Below are 18,947 nucleotides of genomic sequence, written 5' to 3' on the forward strand. Positions count from 1 at the left end.
CAGTATCCCACGCGCCAGTTTGCGGTTCCAGGTATCCCAGGAAGCTCTGGCACCCAGGCGCGGGCAACTGGAGGCGCGGAGCCCATCCTCCGCCCCAGGGCGCCTCTCCCGACCTCGCCGCGTGGGGACCGGGGCGTCAGGGCTCCGGGACCCACCCGCAGGTCGGACCGCGGGCCCCGCCCTAGGAAAGCGGGCGCCGCCGGGCTCCGGGCAGCGCCGCCGCGCTCCCGAGGTGGTGTCGGGGGCGCTGTCGTAGCGCCGGCGGGCGCGCGGCGAGGACATGCGATCCGAGAAGTCCCTGCCGCTGGCGGCGCCGGGGGAGGTCCGCGGGCCCGAGGGGGAGCCGCAGGACGCGGGAGGCTTCCCGGAGGACGGCGCGGGCGGGGGCTGCTGCAGTAGCGAGCGCCTGGTGATCAACATCTCGGGGCTGCGCTTCGAGACGCAGCTGCGCACCCTGTCGCTGTTCCCCGACACGCTGCTGGGAGACCCGGGCCGCCGCGTCCGCTTTTTCGACCCCCTGCGGAACGAGTACTTCTTCGACCGCAACCGGCCCAGCTTCGACGCCATCCTCTACTACTACCAGTCGGGGGGCCGGCTGCGCAGGCCGGTCAACGTGCCCCTGGACATCTTCCTGGAGGAGATCCGCTTCTACCAGCTGGGCGAGGAGGCCCTGGCCGCCTTCCGGGAGGACGAGGGCTGCCTCCCCGAGGGCGGCGAGGACGAGAAGCCGCTGCCCTCGCAGCCCTTCCAGCGCCAGGTGTGGCTGCTCTTCGAGTACCCCGAGAGCTCGGGGCCCGCCAGGGGCATCGCCATCGTGTCCGTGCTGGTCATTCTCATCTCCATCGTCATCTTCTGCCTGGAGACTTTGCCCCAGTTCCGCGCGGACGGCCGAGGCGGAAGCAACGGCGGCGGCGGCGGGAGCAGGGTCTCCCCGGTTTCCAGGGGGAGCCAGGAGGAAGAAGAGGAAGACGACGACGCCTCCCCCTTCCACGCGGGCGGCGCCTCGGGGGGCGCGGGGGCGGGGGGCTCGGCCCCGCTGGGCGCCCTCGGGGGCTCCTTCTTCACGGACCCCTTCTTTCTGGTGGAGACGCTGTGCATCGTCTGGTTCACCTTCGAGCTGCTGGTGCGCTTCTCCGCCTGCCCCAGCAAGCCCGCCTTCTTCCGCAACATCATGAACATCATCGACCTGGTGGCCATCTTCCCCTACTTCATCACGCTGGGCACCGAGCTGGTGCAGCAGCAGGGCCCGGCGCCCGCGGGCGGCGGCCAGAACGGGCAGCAGGCCATGTCCCTGGCCATCCTGCGGGTCATCCGCCTGGTGCGCGTGTTCCGCATCTTCAAGCTCTCGCGCCACTCCAAGGGGCTGCAGATCCTGGGCAAGACGCTGCAGGCGTCCATGCGCGAGCTGGGCCTGCTCATCTTCTTCCTCTTCATCGGCGTCATCCTCTTCTCCAGCGCCGTCTACTTCGCCGAGGCCGACGACGACGACTCGCTCTTTCCCAGCATCCCCGACGCCTTCTGGTGGGCGGTGGTCACCATGACCACGGTGGGGTACGGGGACATGTACCCCATGACCGTCGGGGGCAAGATCGTGGGCTCGCTCTGCGCCATCGCCGGGGTGCTCACCATCGCCCTGCCGGTGCCCGTCATCGTCTCCAACTTCAACTACTTCTACCACCGCGAGACGGAGCAGGAGGAGCAGGGCCAGTACACCCACGTCACCTGCGGGCAGCCCGCGCCCGACCTGAAGGCGGCCGACGGCGGGCTGGGCAAGCCCGAGCTGCCCGAGGCCGCCCGGGAGCGCAGGCCCAGCTACCTGCCCCCCGCGCATCGGATGTACGCGGAGAAAAGGGTGCTCACGGAGGTCTGACCCCGCGGCGGGGCTGCGCGGGGAGGGCGGCGCCGCCCGGCGAGCCACTTCCAGGCCCCTTCTCACCGGAGCGCCCGCTGACCTCCCGACCCTTCCCTTCCCCCGTGCATGGCACCCGAGGACCGGACACCTGGACCCGCAGCCTCGTTGCTTGGTCCCTGCGGCATTCAAGTTCATCCATCTGAAGTGAGACTTTCGAAATTCCAATGGTGCCACCTCTTCGTGCCCATCTCCCGTGACGTGAATGAGATTTCGGTCTGACTTTCCCCTCGAGATTCTGATGTCTCATGTCTGAGGCTTCTAACAGCTGTGCGTACAGAGATGTCACCAGGATGCAGGGAAACCGGGTTATGCCTGGGTCCTGTTTCTCTCCTTAGCGTCCTTTGCTTCGGGCATGCGCCTGTCTTAGTCTCTGGCCAGGTGGCAACCGGCGGAAGCTGGGGGACAGAAACAGTACACTCATCTTGCTGTTTGAATCCCGCCCGGTAACACTTGCTGGTCATCCTGCAGAGGACCCTCGGGTAGAGCCTTTAGCTGCACAGCCTCAAAGGGAATTAGAGAAACTGCAATGAAACGTGGCCGCTTGGAGGGCATTGGTGTGAGTCCTGGCCCAGGGGGGCCAATGGAGCCTTCCAGGTGTGCTCTGGCACAGTAGACATCAGTCTCCCCCCACCCCTACCCCGGGCTCTGATCCCCTGACTCTCTCTAGCTTCCAGGAAGGTTCTTTCTCAGAGCCAAATACTCTAAGTGCAAGTGCCTTCCTGTGCGGAGGGACTAGGAAAAAGCAACCACAGAGCCAGCAGAAGTGGCCGAACAGAGTCAGGCAACTGGCATGTCCACATATCTGAAGACAGGTGGCACTTAAACAGATACGGTCATCCAGGAGGGGCAGAGGAATCTTGTTGCCATCCCTTACTTTCCCCCAACCTCTCCAGCCCTCCACCCTTCTTCTTGGGAATTTGATTTAGGACAGTTGAAGGCTTTCTAAAACAAACTCCAGCTTAAACCTGCAGACAGGTAAAAGCACACATTGGATGCTAGTGTGGGTGTCTTCCCATCTTACTGGGAATGGAATAGGTGGTTTAGAGTAAGAAAGAAGCATTATTCTTTGCTGACAACCACACTGCTAGAGGTTTTTTGCTCAGTCAAGCAAACATTCGCCTGCTCTGCCCCTCGGAGCTGCAGCCGACTTGCTCTAACCGGTAAGGTAACTTGGTGGTGTCACCACCCCAACTAAGCCATCTCCTTCCATCGGGAAACCCCTGCCTTCCACTTCCCCTCATTTCTCTCCTGGTAACACTGTCATTTGTTTGTTGCCTTGATAAACTGTGATGTACTGTTCTGAGCTCTTTTGGGTACAGTTCAGAAACCAAAAGGACTGTTAACATGTTTTTAATTTTATATCTTTGCTTTAAGATTTACTCTTGGATGAGAATTTTTTTTTTTTTTTAATTATTTTCTCAAAGAGCAACTTATGAGGGACGGCCTTTTGAGGGTTTTCTTGAGAGATGCTATGGCTCCTGTGAGTACCAGATCTCAGTCTGGATTATGCCACAGCTTTACAGGGTAACTGGTGCCACCCTTTTTGTGCCTCAGTTTCCCCATCCATTACATGGGAACATTAATGTCTTCCCCTCCCTACCTCATGGGGAATGTTCAGTGAACTCATCTGGGAAACTGGGGATAATGCTATGCAAATGTGTGAATTTTAGTTCATCACCCTGACTCCCACCTCCCATAGGCGAAGCCTCTCCTCAGAGTTTCTGCCTTGGATCCAAAGCCCACGAATAGGCCATTCTGGGCCATTAGCTCATTAAATCCTTTCTTAGCCTCTTAAACTGGGCCTCAGTTTTTCTTCTTACACTTCAGAAAGGAGGGTGCTCTTTAGACAGATTCACTGGGATCCTTAGGACCAGAGGCCACTTCGATTAGGAGCTTAGCTTCTCCAAACCTGAACTACAGTAGGAGGTAGAGGAGTTCATGACTCAGAAACCTGCTCTGAGGCCGAAAAGTGCTGCTTTTCCGCATCTCTTCAGTTGCTCCTGGGTATTTGGAGGAAGGGGAAGGGCCCAGCCGAGGGTAAATGTTGGAACATGTAGGCCTGCATCTCTACATGTGTGTATGTGATCACCTTCATCACCATCCCTGATAAACCACCTCCTCTTGTAGTCAGAGCTTGCCCGAAAGTAAAGGGTGTGTGGAGCACTGGGCTCTCCAGGGATGCTGGTTGCCGTAGCAACCTTCCAGACCTTTCTATTTTCCTATTTGGGAGACCAGGAGACTACATATCCCCAGCTTCTGAAGTGGGAACGCCTCCCCCACACTGGGTTAGGGACTCAGTGCAAGGACAGGGGTGTGTGACCTTTGGAAAAGCAGGTCCCTAAAACTTCCACCTGGACCTTTCTTCCTGGTTTCCCCACCCAGTCACTGAAGCTGCCTCATCTCACTTCTGAGTCGTCAGAAACCTGAATGCTAAGCAGCTGCCAGTTAAACAGATGCCAATACTATCGTTTTCAAAATGACAAGGGGAGCATTGGAGGGGACTTGGTCCTCAAGAGGTAGCCAAGCTGGGCCTTGCCGGGCATCACGACCGTTTTAGTCCGTCATAGTATCAGGAAGTTTTCGTCTCCTCAGAGGGAGTGGCTCCTCCCAGCTCCAAGAGCGATGGAGAGAAATGATATTCCTTCCCTGCCGGGAAACAGTCTGGCTCCTGGGAGGAACTTCATAGGTGGTTCTTCTTAAGATGTCGAAGAAAAACCGACTGAGAGGCTGTGACCTGCCCTAGTTTCTGTGGAGGATTTTGCCAAGTGAGCCCTCTCTGCCTCTGAGCCTCTCCCTGTGGATTTGTGCCCTGAGCATCGGGAGAATGTGCACTCTGTGTTGCTGTGACAGGCCGGGCAGCGATGTCACAGCTGCCAGCGAAGGCCGGGCTCAGGCGATCCCGACATCTGGCTCAGACAGCAGGAGCTCCCACAGGTCTTTCTGGATCTGTTGGGCTCAACAGAGAAGTGGGATATTCCTCCTGCCCGGTGATCCCCAGGATGGGAGAAAGGGACAGCTGGCTGGCTGTGCATCTGAGGTAGGTGCTGCCGTTGGGGAATTTCTCGTGGGCTCAGTCCTTTGGGGCAAATTAGAATCAGGGTGGGGAGGGGCAGAGAGAGGGCGGGAGTGAACGCATTTGGGGAAAATCAGGGCTTGGATTTCCCTGACTTCAGCAGCCACCGCTCTCTGTCTGTTCCTCAGTCCATCTACATTAGTTCCCTCCTTCTCTGTTTTTCTTCCCTGCGGCTGCTTCGCCCCACCCTTTGAATCATCACCTCTTCTCGGTTTTTCCCCCTTCCATTCTCACCCGCTCTGCGTTTCTTCTTCTCGAATTTCCCTTCTTTTGTTTTAATATCATTTTCCTTTTATATGTATCTTTCTATCTTTGTCCCCTCTTCACCTTTTTGGTGGCTGGGAGTACCTATAGGATTTCTGCAGAGCTCAGGCTTTGAACTCTAGGACCGGCAGTGTTTGCTGAGAAGGTTGTTGTCCAGCCCAGGAGCCCTCTTTTTCCTGACATCTCAGTAGACCATCTCTTCCTACTGTGCTCACCTCTGTGCAGGGAAGTCCTGAACTTATGAGGCAAGATGAGATTGCTGTGGGTTTAGAAAAGTGTCTCCCAGAATTTCCTGAACCTACAAGGATGAGAGAGAAAGAGAGAATCTGATAAGTCTCTGATAAATACTGTGCTTTATAGCACTGAAATATCTTCACCTTAGGGTCCCCCAACCTTTAGAAGCTTACAGAGATGTTCAAGACGAAGAGTAGAAATAGTAAAAATACACAGAAAAGATGACTTAGAAGGTATAAGACTGGAATTAGCCTAGAAAAAGCCTTAACTCGGGGTTGACCTTCTAACTGCCGTAGTTCACTGGAAGGTTCTCACAGCGCCCAGATGTCTCTCTCGCGCACTGAAGGCAGAACAGAAGCTAGGACATAAATCTCAGTGTGCAAGGTGCAGGGGACACTCCTTGACAAGCTGGATTAAGATCCCCAACCTGGCTGTAAGAGAGCTTGTGTACTTCCCTTGCTGGAGGTCTAGCATAGGGTAAGGTCCACCTGCATCAGGACATGGGGGCGGGGAGGATGGAAATTTTCTAAAACAGGATTGTGGTGAAAGTTATACAACTATAAATTAACCAAAAAAAGTCATTGATTGTGAAAAGAGTGATGTGCGGCTAATACTTGGGAGAGTCACATCTTGGCTGTGGGAATGGTTTGGGTTTATAAACCTAGAAGTTTAGCATTTTTAAAGATGGGCCAGGCTGAGCATTCAGGATGAAATAACAGTTTTTTTCTTCTGCCACATGGGGACACCTTGAGCCTTCCATACAGTTGCTCCTTTCTACTCACATACAGTGCCAAGGACCGATTTTATTTTTATTTTTTTTTGACAAACCATGGTGGGATTTGCATGTTTGTTCGTTTTTGCTCTAAAGATAGCTTAAACCCCTTTTGGTAGATGCCGAGCATAATTAGCGTCATTAAACTACAATAAGTATGTTGGACATCATTCATTACATGGGACTGAGGCAGTGAACTTGGCCAAGGGACTTATTATACTTTGCTGGCAAAACAAAAATAAAAACAACAAAAACCCCACAAACAAACCAAAATCCCCACCTAATCTCTGCACCTGTGAACACAGACTTCCTTCGGAAATCGCAGGAGCCAGGGCTGCATTCTGCCCCCCCTTCCCTGCAGCACCCAGTGAGTACCCTTCGTGGCCGAGGGTGGGCCGGCAGGCAGGTGCTTCCCGTAACAGAAGTGGGCGCAGCAGCCTTTCCTCAGACCTTGCTCTTCTCTTGCTCTTACTTGCGTTTCCCTCAGGAATCCCTTCTTTCCCTCCCCTTGGTGCTTTTCCTCACATGACACCGTCCAGTCCTGCTGCTTATCTTTCCTCTCTCCACTGGCCGAGCCCTTGCTCTTGGCAGTATTTCAGTCGCTGGCATCTGCCTGTAAATGCCAAGTAGATTCCCAGAGAATATTGTCCTCCCGGGACAGTCTGGCTGGAACTGGTGTCCAGCTCTGATTGGTTCTGACTGTGTGTTGTTGCCCCAGGAAGCAAAGTGTGGTCTCGCTCTGGCTTGTCAAGGTCACTTAGGGGAGGAAAAGAGATCCAGTCTTTAAACTGTAGGGTCTCTTCTCTCCATCCCACTTACACCCGCTGCCTCAGGTTGCACAGATGCCTCCTGGCAGAATCAGGCCTGGAACTCGGGGCTTAGGGGAGACGGAGCTTCCCAAAATCAGGCCACGGGAACCAGGGCAGATGGGCTCTTGCTTGGTGCTGTTCCCGTGCCTCATGAGGAACCACTTCCCCGTTCTGGACGCGAGGTCTCTGTAGGGTTGGAGCTTGTCTTGTCCGTTTGCTCTGAACTCCCAGAGGAAGGCGTTCACCCTGCCTCTCCATCCATCGTGGTCCTCATTTCCTTGGCATCCTAAGGGGACAGTGGGTTGAACCTAGTGGTGCTTGCTTTTGACAGGTGATCCAAACGGAACAGTGACTCCCTCATTTCCAGATCAAAAGAGAAAAGGGGCCTACGCTACAGTCGGTGTCATTAATACTGGTCTCACCTTGGCTGTCACTTAACCTATTTGGAACCTACCCCTGGTGGGGTTTATGACAACAGAAACATTTTTAAACCCAACTCCAAGCTCATCATTGTTACTATGGAGAGGATTTTTCCAGCAGACACTCTGTGCCCACCCCTAGCAAACGTCTTGGAACCTTAAGCAGCCTCAGCTGCAGGCTGCAGGGAGCGCAGACAGACCCCGGCTCTCTTGGCTAGAACAAAGCCGACATTTCAAAAGGAAATTGCAGCCACGCAGTCTGCTGGCGCTGCTATTTTTGACATGCTTGCTGCTCTCTCAGGCTTGACAACCGCTGTCTCCAAGAGACAGACAAACCCGCTCTTGGCAGCAGAGACACTTTGCTTTGAAAAAGAGCATAGGAAGACAGCCCTGCACTGGGAGGGGCCAGAGGACTGACCATTCCTTCCCTTCCCCTGGGAAGCCTGGCACTGGGGAGAGGGTCGCAGTTCTAAGGCTGCAGGTGCTGTCCTTGCCCAGTGAGTTCTCACCCTGCTTTCCTCCCTAGTGGGAGTAGTTGCAATAAGAATGGGAATGCACCATTCATTTTAAATGCACATCATGTCGTGAAACGAAGAGATTAGGAGCAGGGACTCTGGGGCCAGATTTTCTGGGTTCAAATCCCATCTCTGCCACTTGCCCTGCTAGGTGACATTGAACAAATTCTGAAAACACACCGTGCCTCAGTTTCCTTCTCTGTCAAGTGGGGGGATAATAAGAGTACCAATTTCATAGAGCTGTTTTGAGGGTTAAATGAGTTAATATATGTCCAGTGTTTATGTAATATGTAACAGGAGGTACACAGTGTAATATGTAAGCACTATACAAAGATTGGCTGTTATCATCATTATTACTGTCTTACAGCAGCCCAATAAGGTCGGTATGCTAGGCATTGTTTCCCTCCCATTTGGTAGGTAGGACAGTTGAGGCTCAGAGGGCATGTTCAAGGGCAATAGCTCATGTGTGGTCCACCGTCCTCAGGAGAGATATAATAGAACGGAATGCAGTGAGGGCCTGTTGGTACTGAGCTAGGAGACAGAATTGGATTCGTGGTTCCTGAAGGAATATGTGGGCTTTTCTTTACGTGCCTGTTTCTCTCTGACTGGAAACCAGCCTGTGTGCTCTGCTTCCTTCCCTACAGGGCCCTGAGAGCACGTAGCCGCCACATCTTCCTGTGGAGCCTTTCCTCACTACCCTCGCTCTTCTCTTCACCTCGCAAGTTAGCATTCCCGGGGTTGGCTCTCCACTGGAGCTTTCCTCACACACCTCCTTGCCTCTTCCTCCTTGGGACAAATGCAGGGTCTCACAGTTAGCCCTGGGGACAAAACCCATAAGCCAGATCCCTGGCTCAGAGTTTTTTTCCAGTTCCAGTGGCTTTCAAAGTCCCACCTCCCCTGATTCTCACCCTCAGCATCCTCCTCAGTTCCCTGGCCACCTTCCCATCCCACTGCACCCTGCCCCTTTCCCTGCAGGTGGGGATACCCTGTGACATCCCTCAGGTGTTTTCCAGGTTTCCTTTCCTCCTTTCAGGTGGAGGAGACAGGAGACTCCGGAGTCAGAAATTGGCGCCCCTACTCCTGTGGGTGTCCCTTTGTTTCCATTGTGACTAGAGAGCTTCCTCAGCCCTCGCTTGGAGTCCCTACTCAGGCCAGATGCTCTACTGATGCTCCACTGGTCCCCACAGCCGTGGCAGCTTCCCACGGGGGCCCAGCCCAGGCCAGCTCAGCAGGAGGGGCTGCCTCCCCACCCTGAACTCAGCCTCTTGGCTGGCTTGCCTTGGAGTTTGGTCTGAATCACAGCTTAGTAGCTGCGCCTCATTTAACCTCTCCAAGCTTCAGTTTTGTCATCTGCAAAATAGTGAAGCTAATTCCATTTGCTTTTTGTGAGGTTGTGAGGCTGATAAGTGAAAGGGCTTATCAGGAAATAAACTCTCCGCAGAGTGGGCTCTTCCCTCGGCCAGGCAGCTGAGGGGGCTGCAAACACTGAATAGCCGCGGGGGCGGGGCTGGGACCACGTGCATCTCAGAGAAAGGCAGGGTCCCTGCGACTTTAGTTTTGTTCTCTCAAACACACAATGAAATGAAATATGACATAAACAATCAATTTGGAATAGCTAGCTATTTTACCAGAAGACTCTTTGCCTAAAGATTCACAGCAGAATCTCTTTAAATAATTGCACTTGCAAATCAATGTAATATATGGAAATGTAATCTGTATGTGTCTCATAAGAATAGAATGATATGCTGGTAATATTTTTTCAACAGTTTCCAACCAAAGTAGAACCAGGAATTCAGTCACCTCTTCTTTGCCACGAGCACCAGAGCCTTGCAAAGGACAGTGCCAAGGGCCACAGATGGACAGAATGTGGGAGTTGGGAGGGGCCTATCTGCCTCCCTCACGAGGAGGAATCTGAGGCCAGGAAGTGGGGTGAGTAGCCCCCAGTCACACAGGCGCTGGGGCAAGGCTGCTGAGTGTTCTGACTCCGACTTCAGTATATTTTTCCATGGAAAGTAGGAACCTAGGGATTATTTTACCAGTGTTTAAAACCAACTTTATTTATTTCCTACCCAACCAAACTCCTTACCTGAGCTGTCCACAGGAAATGGAATTCAGTGCTTTCCCATTTCCTCTTTCTCTCCCCTGTGGCTTTCCAGGGCACAGAGGCAGCAGGCCCAGATAGAGGAATCCTTAGTCAGATAATCAGCTGCTGGATGTTTAAGGAAGGATTAATAACTGTCACTCTAGAGAGTACCAAAGGTATTTGCACTGTGCAGAGAGGCTGGTGCACAGACTCTGGCCTGAGCTGCAGCCCCTGGGCTCCCCATCTCACTGAGCGAGGGGTCTCTAACCTTTCAGGGCTTCGCTCTTTCTGCTAAACATCGTGACTGGGCTGCAGGACACTGTCATTGGTTAATCAGGAAAGCAGAGGTTACCTGAGACTTCTCTATTTTATAGAGGAAGGAAGGGATGCAGAAAGTTAGCATCTTACCCACGAGTGCCGGCTTCTGACGCCTTGGGAAACAATCAACTTCTAGGCTCTTCCCTGCCCTTTGTTGCCCTGGTAGAAAAAGAGAAGTTACTGTGGGGTCACAGGTCTCTGTTATAAATCACAGGGAGGACCGTTTCCAGAAGTCAGGGTAGCTGAGCCATAAATTAGACAGGCACTCCCCAGCTGCATAGAGGCAGTTTGGCGTTGCTGGAGAGAGGTCTGGCGTGCTGGGAAAATAGCGTGTGCGCCCTGCAGGACTGCTCTCTGCTCTCAGGGGAGTGGTCCCATTTGCCCACATGTGCTCATGGGGAGCCCAGGCCCTCACCCATACCCAGTCAGTCTCCGTTCCTGGTAGTCGCCCTCTGCTCACCTGGAAGTATGTTTGTTTTCTGTTTTATTTTACCTGCATCTGCAGCTCTCTGGTTCATGCTTTGAAATGTCTGCAGAATTCCCAATAGCAACTGCCAAGCACCTAGCCTAAAACTGTGCAGGCTGCTCCTGACACCAGGTCCCAAAACAGTGACTCCTGGGTCAAATGCAGCACAGCATTATAAATACTGAAGATGACAATTACATTTCACTAAAGCTGGGAAAATGTCCAATAAGTATTGGAAGAGTTCACATGCAGTGCTGGGTTTTTGGTTTCTCTGGAAAAACTAAAGGTCTGGTCTCATTGTTCCTGCATTTTGACTTTCCTACACCAGCCACCAGGAGCTGAGCACAGCTGCCCCTTCTGTGGGGAGTGGGCTGTCTTTTGCCCAGTGCTCACTGAGGCTGGGGCCATCTGTCACTTTCATTGTATGTGGGGAACGCTTCCCTCTGTGCGAATTTCTACTCCAGGTTAGACAATCAGACTGAAGGGCGCCACGGTTAGGGAAACTGCACCCGGCCTGCTTCATCTGGAGACTCTGTGGACCCTGGTGCGTGTGACTGCTCTCAAAGGCCTTCCTGTGTGATCCCATTTAACTGAGTCACAGTGGACATTAAATGGGTGGAAGTAGATGTGGTTATTAGAAACAGATAGTGAGAGCAAGAGTGAGGGCTGGCAGCCTGGGGAGGAGACAGAATTGTGCAGTTGCATGGAGAGCAGGGGCCTTGCAGGAATCAAGGCCATGCTCAGTTGTGTTCTCTGTCCAATGAAGAAGGCAGGGAGATGTGTAATGCAGTTAAGGATTTCTATCTAAAATGATTAAAATGAGAAAAAGGCAAACTTTGGTGTTTGGATATTTCCGATTTGAGGATGACCTCCTTCTTCTGTCATGTCAGATAATGAGACACCACTCTGTCCTGCTGGCGGGGATGGGAGGGAGCAAAGAGTAAGGATTCATAGGTGGGATCGCATGGCTTTCCTAGCTAACTGGTGGCCGCCCAGCCATGGGCTGCACATCTGTCAGGTGTCTGTGCAACATATCGATCCGGATCCCCATGGTCATCCAGATTCTTTCTTGCCTCTCTTCCTAGATTCTTCCCAGTTGGTTTCAGCCCTCAGGTGGACACTCCTGTCTGTGAAGTTTATTGGTCAAAAGTTAAGAGTCTGTAAAGGTGGAACTGTGTCCAACATTATTGCCTTGGGAGAGAGATAAGGTTGTCCTTGAAAAGGGAGCCCTTGTGCACTGTTGGTGGACTGCAAACTGGTGCAGCCACCATGGAAAAGAGTATAGAGAGTCCTCAGAAAACTAAAAATAGATATACCATACGACCCAGCAATTCCACCTCTGGGTACTTATTCAGAGAAAATAAAAACACTCATTTGAAAAAATATATGCACTCCCATGCTTATGCAGCATTATTTACAATTATCAAGATACAGAAGCAACCTAAGTGCCCACTGATAGATGAATGGAGAAAGAAGATGTGGTACATAAATGCAATGGAACGTTACACAGCAATAAAAAAGAACGAAATCTTGCCATTTGCAGCAACATGGAATCATCTAGAGGGTATTATGCTAAGTGAAATAAGTCAGACAGAGAAAGACAAATACTGTATAGCTTCACTTATATGTGGAATCTAAAAAACAAAACAGAACAGACTCATAGAAACAGAGACCAAAGGGATGGTTACCAGAGGGAAGGGGTTAGGGATGGGTGAAAAGGGGAAGGAGAGTGCAGTCAATAATATTGTGATAAGTCTGCGTGATGACAGATGATTACTAGAATGAGGTGATGATCGCGTTGTAAAGTATAAAAATGTCAAACCATTGTATTGTATACCTGAAATGAATATAACCAATATACAATTTTATACCACCAAATAAAAAATAAATTTAAAAAATACAAAAAACAAAAACAAAACAAAGTTTGAGAAACTGCCGGAACAAACTGTTGGAGTAAAGGGTAGTGAAGGATTCCTTTAACAAGGCACAGTAAAGTAAAGCTAAAAGGAAAAAAGAAGGCTCTTTGTCTCCTAGCTTCACCTGTAATTTCATTAAAAACGTTTCAGGGCCAGAATTCAAGAGGGGAGTCTCAACAGTACCTGGGGCTCGAGTCTACTCCAAATCCTTAGGATTCCAAAGGAGAAGTAGATTTCACACTGGTCACCCCTCACTGGGGACAGCTTTCACATCTGAAAACCCCAAATTAAGAGGCTCGTATAATGTGTCCCCCCCCGCCCCCCCCCCCCCCCCCCCGCATTTGTCCTTTCCAGGAGTGCAGATAAATCAGGTGAGCTTAAAGGAAATCCATTGTGGACCCTACTTTTTAATGCCTGCCTGCCTCACTTTTCTCAATAAGTATACCTCTCAAAAGTTGTTGTGTTTGACATAAGTGTGTGTGTGTGTGTGTGTGTATAAAAATTAAAGAATAATTTTCCTATCAGAGATGCTTTTTAAAAGGGGGCATTTTACATTAAAAACTCACACAATAAACTTAAGAGTATGTAGTCTGTAGAAAATAAATTTAAACTAGTTTATGGCATACTTCATACAATCATAATTCCCTTCCTCCAATGGAAAGTAAAGGAATGCTATGGTGTTAGAAATGGTGGGGATTTATGACCAGATTTGAGAAAGAAAGAGGTGGGGTTTTTTTTGGGTTTTTTTTAATCCTCACCTGAGGATATTTTTTCCATTGCTTTTCAGAGAGAGTGGAAGGAGGAGAGAGAGAGAGAAACACCAGTTGGTTGGCTCCTGCATGCACCCTGTCCGAGGCTGGGTATCGAGCCTGCAGCCAAGGTACATGCCCTTGGCTGGAATCGAACCTGGGACCCTTCAGTAGCCGATGCTCTAACTACTGAGCCAAACCGGCTAGGGCAGAAAGAGGTTTTTTATTCTTTAGATAAACTAGGGGATATTTTTCCAAATGTATATTCAAAAGTGGGATCGCTATGAAACTCTATTACCTTTTTCTCTTTTTCTTAATGCATTTCGACTCCCGGTGATGGATTTGCAAGTGTGCACACTGCATGTCTATCATTCCTGCCTGTCACATGCCAAGTAAGGCAGGACGGGAGAAATGAAGACATGATCTCAGTCCTTCGTCTCTTAACTGTGCAGTAAGGGGTGATGTCCCCCCACCCTGGAGTCAGTGTCCAGCGCTGCCACCCACTGGCTGTGTCACTGTGTGGCCCTGGGAACATTTTGATCCTCTCTGAGCCTTGCTTTTCTCTGTAAAATGAGGACATTGTTGTAACATTCCTCATGGTGGCTGGTGGAATTCAATGAGATGATGTTAACCAGGGTGCATCCCAGGGCCTGGCAGGCGATAAGCCCCCAACGAAAGTGGGTTGTTATTTCCACCATTGCCTTCTTCTCTGCCTGCTTCAGTGGGGTCCTGAGGTATAGGCGAGGCCTCTGAAAATTGCCCAGCCTTTAGAAGAGTTGAAACCACTCAGGGCTTCTGTGAATCAAAGTCTTTTGAGAAATATATATGCAATAGTTTCTCTCATTTTGTAGATGTGTATTTCCTGACCTAACATGGAGCATGATTCAGCTATTTCACCATCTAATACCTGGCCTTAACAAAGGTGGCCACGCAAATGGGCTTGATACCCTTTTAGACTAAAACCTTCCTTCTTTGATGCTAAAAAAGCCAGCAGAAGAGAAGACCCAGGGATTCTGACAAATTCCTTTAAAAAGGACATAAGCAATGAAATGACTTTTATCCATTCAAAATCCCTAGAGTAGTAAGAACTTCCAAGTCCCTTAGGAATTAACCAAGGTTGAATAACAGGGTGGGAGACCATGTGGCTCTGCCCTTCCCTTGCCTGACTTCTGGGCTGGCCTTGAGGGAGCAGAAGCTGGAAGGAGACTGACTGCACAAGGACCCAGGTCCAATGCTTCCTCGAGTGCCCAACAGGCCCACCCATGTGCCTTTGTGATGTGTTCGGGGCTGGCGTTCTTTGGAATTATAATACAAGTCAGCGGAAAATATGACTCAATTTACAGATAATGTATTTACTTACAGTCAACATTTCCGGAATATATTTAATTCGCAAGGAAATCAGCTGAACTCACATGATGTGTAAGCAGAGAATAAGACAAAATGAGGTGGAATAATAGAGCTGGAAGAAGCAATTAGTCACAGAATCCATTACTCTGCCCCCCATTAGAAAAAGTTCCTAATTACCCCGGGCCTGTTCTGTAACATCTCCAGAGAGAGAGAATCTGCAGCTGAGACTCCTTCGAGCTATGTGTGCTGGAGCCTCTCAGCCTTTGCTGTCAGGATGCTTTCTTCCTGTCTTGGTTACACATCTGCTGTACATTAAAGTTTCTTCCTTCTACTTCGTCCTCTACTGATATGGATACTCAATTGACCATATTATCTAGAATATTCTTTATGCTGGACTTTCTCAAATGTGATCTCCAGAGTGGTAGCCCTGCACAACATGCCCGCGGAGAAGAGTCCCCAGGCATGATATTTCAGAAACACTGCCTCTTGGAGATACACGATGTCTGTGAACATGAGACTAAAGGCCCTGAGAAGTCCTGCAGCAAATAAGCCTATTTCATTTCTTTAACCCAAGGTTGTTCAAATTATTTTCACCATAGACAGTCTCCACTCCCTTTTTTGGGTAACTTCTATTCACATCTCACAAAAACTGTAATCTAAGGAATACATTTTGAGAAACTCAAAGAGATCTGAAACTGCTCGCGATAGGCTCGAGTCATGGAACCTTAGCTGCTAAAGGTTTTCTCAAATGGACCATTTTTGTGGCTTTTCATCACGCTTCCTGAGTTGTGCAGAGACATATAGAATCAGGGTTTCGATAAAGCTCTGGGTAATGTGAAAGAAAACATTCTTTCCCTGGAGTCCTTCAAAGCCTTCTTAAAAAGAAGTCTGAGAAAAATAACTGTAAGAGTCGGTCTTATTTGCTGGATTGAGTTTCTGTTCTACTTTGCTAGCACACGTCCATGCTTCAGATACACTTCTCCAGATAGAAGACTTATTGTGGTGTTGCCTTAGCGTGGAACAGTTCAATTTCCATGCATGCTGTTAGCAAAAGCGAAGATGATAGCTTGCGTTTTTATGCAGGAGTGCTTTTCTAACTAAACTGGACCTTTTAATGAAAACGTTCAAGCACACCTTTACTAATTACCATCGTTATAAAATCTTATTCACAACCCGAGCCAGACACTAAGAAATGCTAGCAGTGAGCTATAAGTAACAGGTTTTCCAATCTTCTCACTTTCCTACGTACTATTTTCAAGCGCGACACACTTCAGGCACTGGTGCCTCCCGGTGGGCCCTGGTCCCTCTGTGCTGGGGTTTAAGGCCCATTGTGCTACCAAAGGCTCTTACCTTGATACCCCCCCAGGAAGGGTCTGATTCTCTTGTCTGCTCATCTGCCCGCTGGCCCAGGACTCAGCTCTTTCTTCCACGGTTTCCCTCCTGTGCTCAGAGGTAAAGGGAGAGAGGACGTGGCTGTTCCTGACCTGTTCTTGCCTTTGTATCTGCTCCTTTCCTGCACATTTTGGGCTGAGGAGGAGTTTCTGGTATCCCATTGCTGCTTTCATCGTTAAATCTACTAAAAGTCAGAACAAGTGGACTATGGGGAAGGTGGGAATAGCATCTAATTCTGGGTCAGTCACTAACCTGCTGTGTGACCCTGAACAAGTTGTCTTCCTGGACCTCAGCAAGGTCAGCGTTAGTATTACTCTCTGGCCCCCTGTCTGCATCTGTAAAGTGAGATAGTTGGATCAGACGATTTTTTGTTGTTGTTAATCAATGGAAAAGATATTTTTTCCATTGATTTTTCTAGAGAGAGTGGAGGGAGGGTGGAGGAGAGATAGAGAGAGAAACATCAATTGGTTGCCACCCCCATGCACCCTGACCCGGGCCAGGGATCGAGCCTGCAACTGAGATATATGCCGTTGACCAGAATTGAACACTTGACACTTTGGACCATGGGCCAACTCTCTAACCACTGAGCCAAACCAGCCAGGGCTGGATCAGACAATTTTTGAGTTTTTGCTCAAATATTCTATGGATGCTCAGCTTATTCATTAAATATATAGCTGGTTCCCTTGATGACTTAGTAAAGTTGATTGCTTGACTTTTGCCACCAGATGATCTTTTAAAAAGAGAGTTGGAGTTACTAAAATTTCAACTTTATATAGAATCACTGAATTTCAGAGTTTGTCTACTTCTGCTTCTTATTTTTTAGACAAAGATCAGAACTAAACAATTAAAAATATACTGAGCAGTTTATAGCACCATTTTGAAAGATGTAATAATTTTTATGTATTACCAAGTGTGATACATTTCTTTTCTCTGCTTTTCTCTTACTTTCCCTCCCTTTCTCCTGCTTGCCTGCCTGCCTATTTTTCTCTGATGAGGTCCATCTTAGTTATTAAGTGATTCCAGATCTCCTTTTACTTTAAAGCTGCAAAATAAACATTCCTTGGTTTTTGGCTGTGTCAGCACCTTGGCATCGTGATTGGAAAAATGTTGGGCAGAGAAAGGAAAGACGCTTCTATATTAAAAAGAAGTAAGAGAATGCAGACCAGTAGGGATGCTAACCCCCATTCCCTGGGTCTCTGGCTCCTTGCAAAGGAGTCTGTTAAAAAGACAAAGGGAAAAAAAGTTGATGTAATTCTTTGGTATCCTCAGACAAGTAGAAGCTGGCTCTTTCCATTTCTCACAAAAAGCAGCCCCCCCCCCCCCCCCCCCCCCCGCCAGGGCAGGCGTTGAATTGTATGCCCCATTGTGTCACGCAGTGGCCCTGATCAGAAAGGTCTTCCCTGAGAGCTGCACTGCACGTCCAGACCTGGGTCCCCTCTGAGCCGAGTCCCAGTGCTTTTTGGTGTTCGTCGTTCCCTCATCCATTTAGCATCCCTTCCTCCTGCCAGCGCAGGCTGCTGAAGCAGCAGAACCCTGGACAGGGATGGAGAGCCTTGGTGGGCTCCTGAGGCACGGTTCCACCCTGAGCACATTGCTAGAAACATCTTATTTTCTGACTTTAGAAGTGATATCTGCTCATTATAAAAAATTAGTACACTTCAGTAAAGCATACCGAAGAAAATAAAAGTCCCTATAACCCCACAACCGGAGACATTCGTTGTTGGCATTTTACTGGGTTTTTCTTCTAGACTAGCTCTTTCTTAGTTTGTATCTATCTCTATAGAGATCATATTGGATTTTATTTTAGAAACTTTATATTATGTCTCTAACTTTCTCATGCAATTATTACATAACCATCCCATAGATGCGCCATTATTTTGGTGACCTACCCACACTATTGGACATTCAGGTTATTCTTCTAAACGATGCTACAGTGACCATTGTTAGCATAGATGCTTGTTCACATTTATGATGCTTTCCTTGAGTTGCATTCTTCCTGAGAGTCAGGAAGTATAAACAAATTGAGCAAGTCATTTTCTAGACCTCGGCTTCCTCCCCTACAATAAAATAACAACAGGAACCACAATAATTAAGAGCAGCAAATGCTTCTTGGCACATATGTGCCAGGCACAGTGCTGGGAGCTTTGCCTGTACTAACTCCTTGATCTTTCTGCAGCCTGGGCAGTGTTTCCACGTCACAGGAGTAGCTTGCCCCAGGTCACACAGCCAGTAAGGAGGGTGGTAGGATTTCAACGCAGGCATCTGGCTCCAGAATCCTTGCTCTTAGCTGCTATGCTCATCCTGCCCCTGTGAGAGGAGAGAACCGAATCGGACATAATCCCCAGGGCCCCTTTGGTCCTAACATGTCTGTGTTCTTCTATTCTGCACTGGCGATGTCTCCAAGTAACACACTTGCCTGGCATCAGTTCACCGCTCCTTTAATCTTCTTCATCCCCCCATGTGTGTGTTTGATGAGGCCGGGGTCTGTGTGTGTGTGAGTGTGTGAGTGTTTCTATAATCTGATGAATGGGACAGAGTCAGCAGAGAGAGTGTGAAGCAGGAAAGCCTGGACAGTCCATGGACGAAACAGTAGGACACTGGTAACCTGTGCTGTTAGTTGTAGATCACTTGTCATGGTTTCCTTTTTATCTTAAGGTTCTCAGGTTCTTTGGCTGGGA

General features: G+C 49.6%; 1 protein-coding gene across 1 annotated transcript in view; it reads left to right on the forward strand.

Moving 5' to 3' along the window:
- The first annotated feature begins 280 nt into the window (after nt 1-280).
- KCNA6 (potassium voltage-gated channel subfamily A member 6) overlaps nt 281-18,947 on the forward strand; it is a 36,830-nt gene continuing 18,163 nt past the window's right edge. Inside the window, exon 1 of the mRNA XM_087814489.1 lies at nt 281-4,949. Coding sequence (XP_087670615.1) covers nt 281-1,870 — 1,590 coding nt within the window. The 3' untranslated portion in view covers nt 1,871-4,949. The remainder of the gene's footprint in view (nt 4,950-18,947) is intronic.

The sequence above is a fragment of the Miniopterus natalensis genome, chromosome 2 (genome assembly GCF_054644295.1).
Source record: "Miniopterus natalensis isolate mMinNat1 chromosome 2, mMinNat1.hap1, whole genome shotgun sequence".
Taxonomy (NCBI): Eukaryota; Metazoa; Chordata; class Mammalia; order Chiroptera; family Miniopteridae; genus Miniopterus; species Miniopterus natalensis.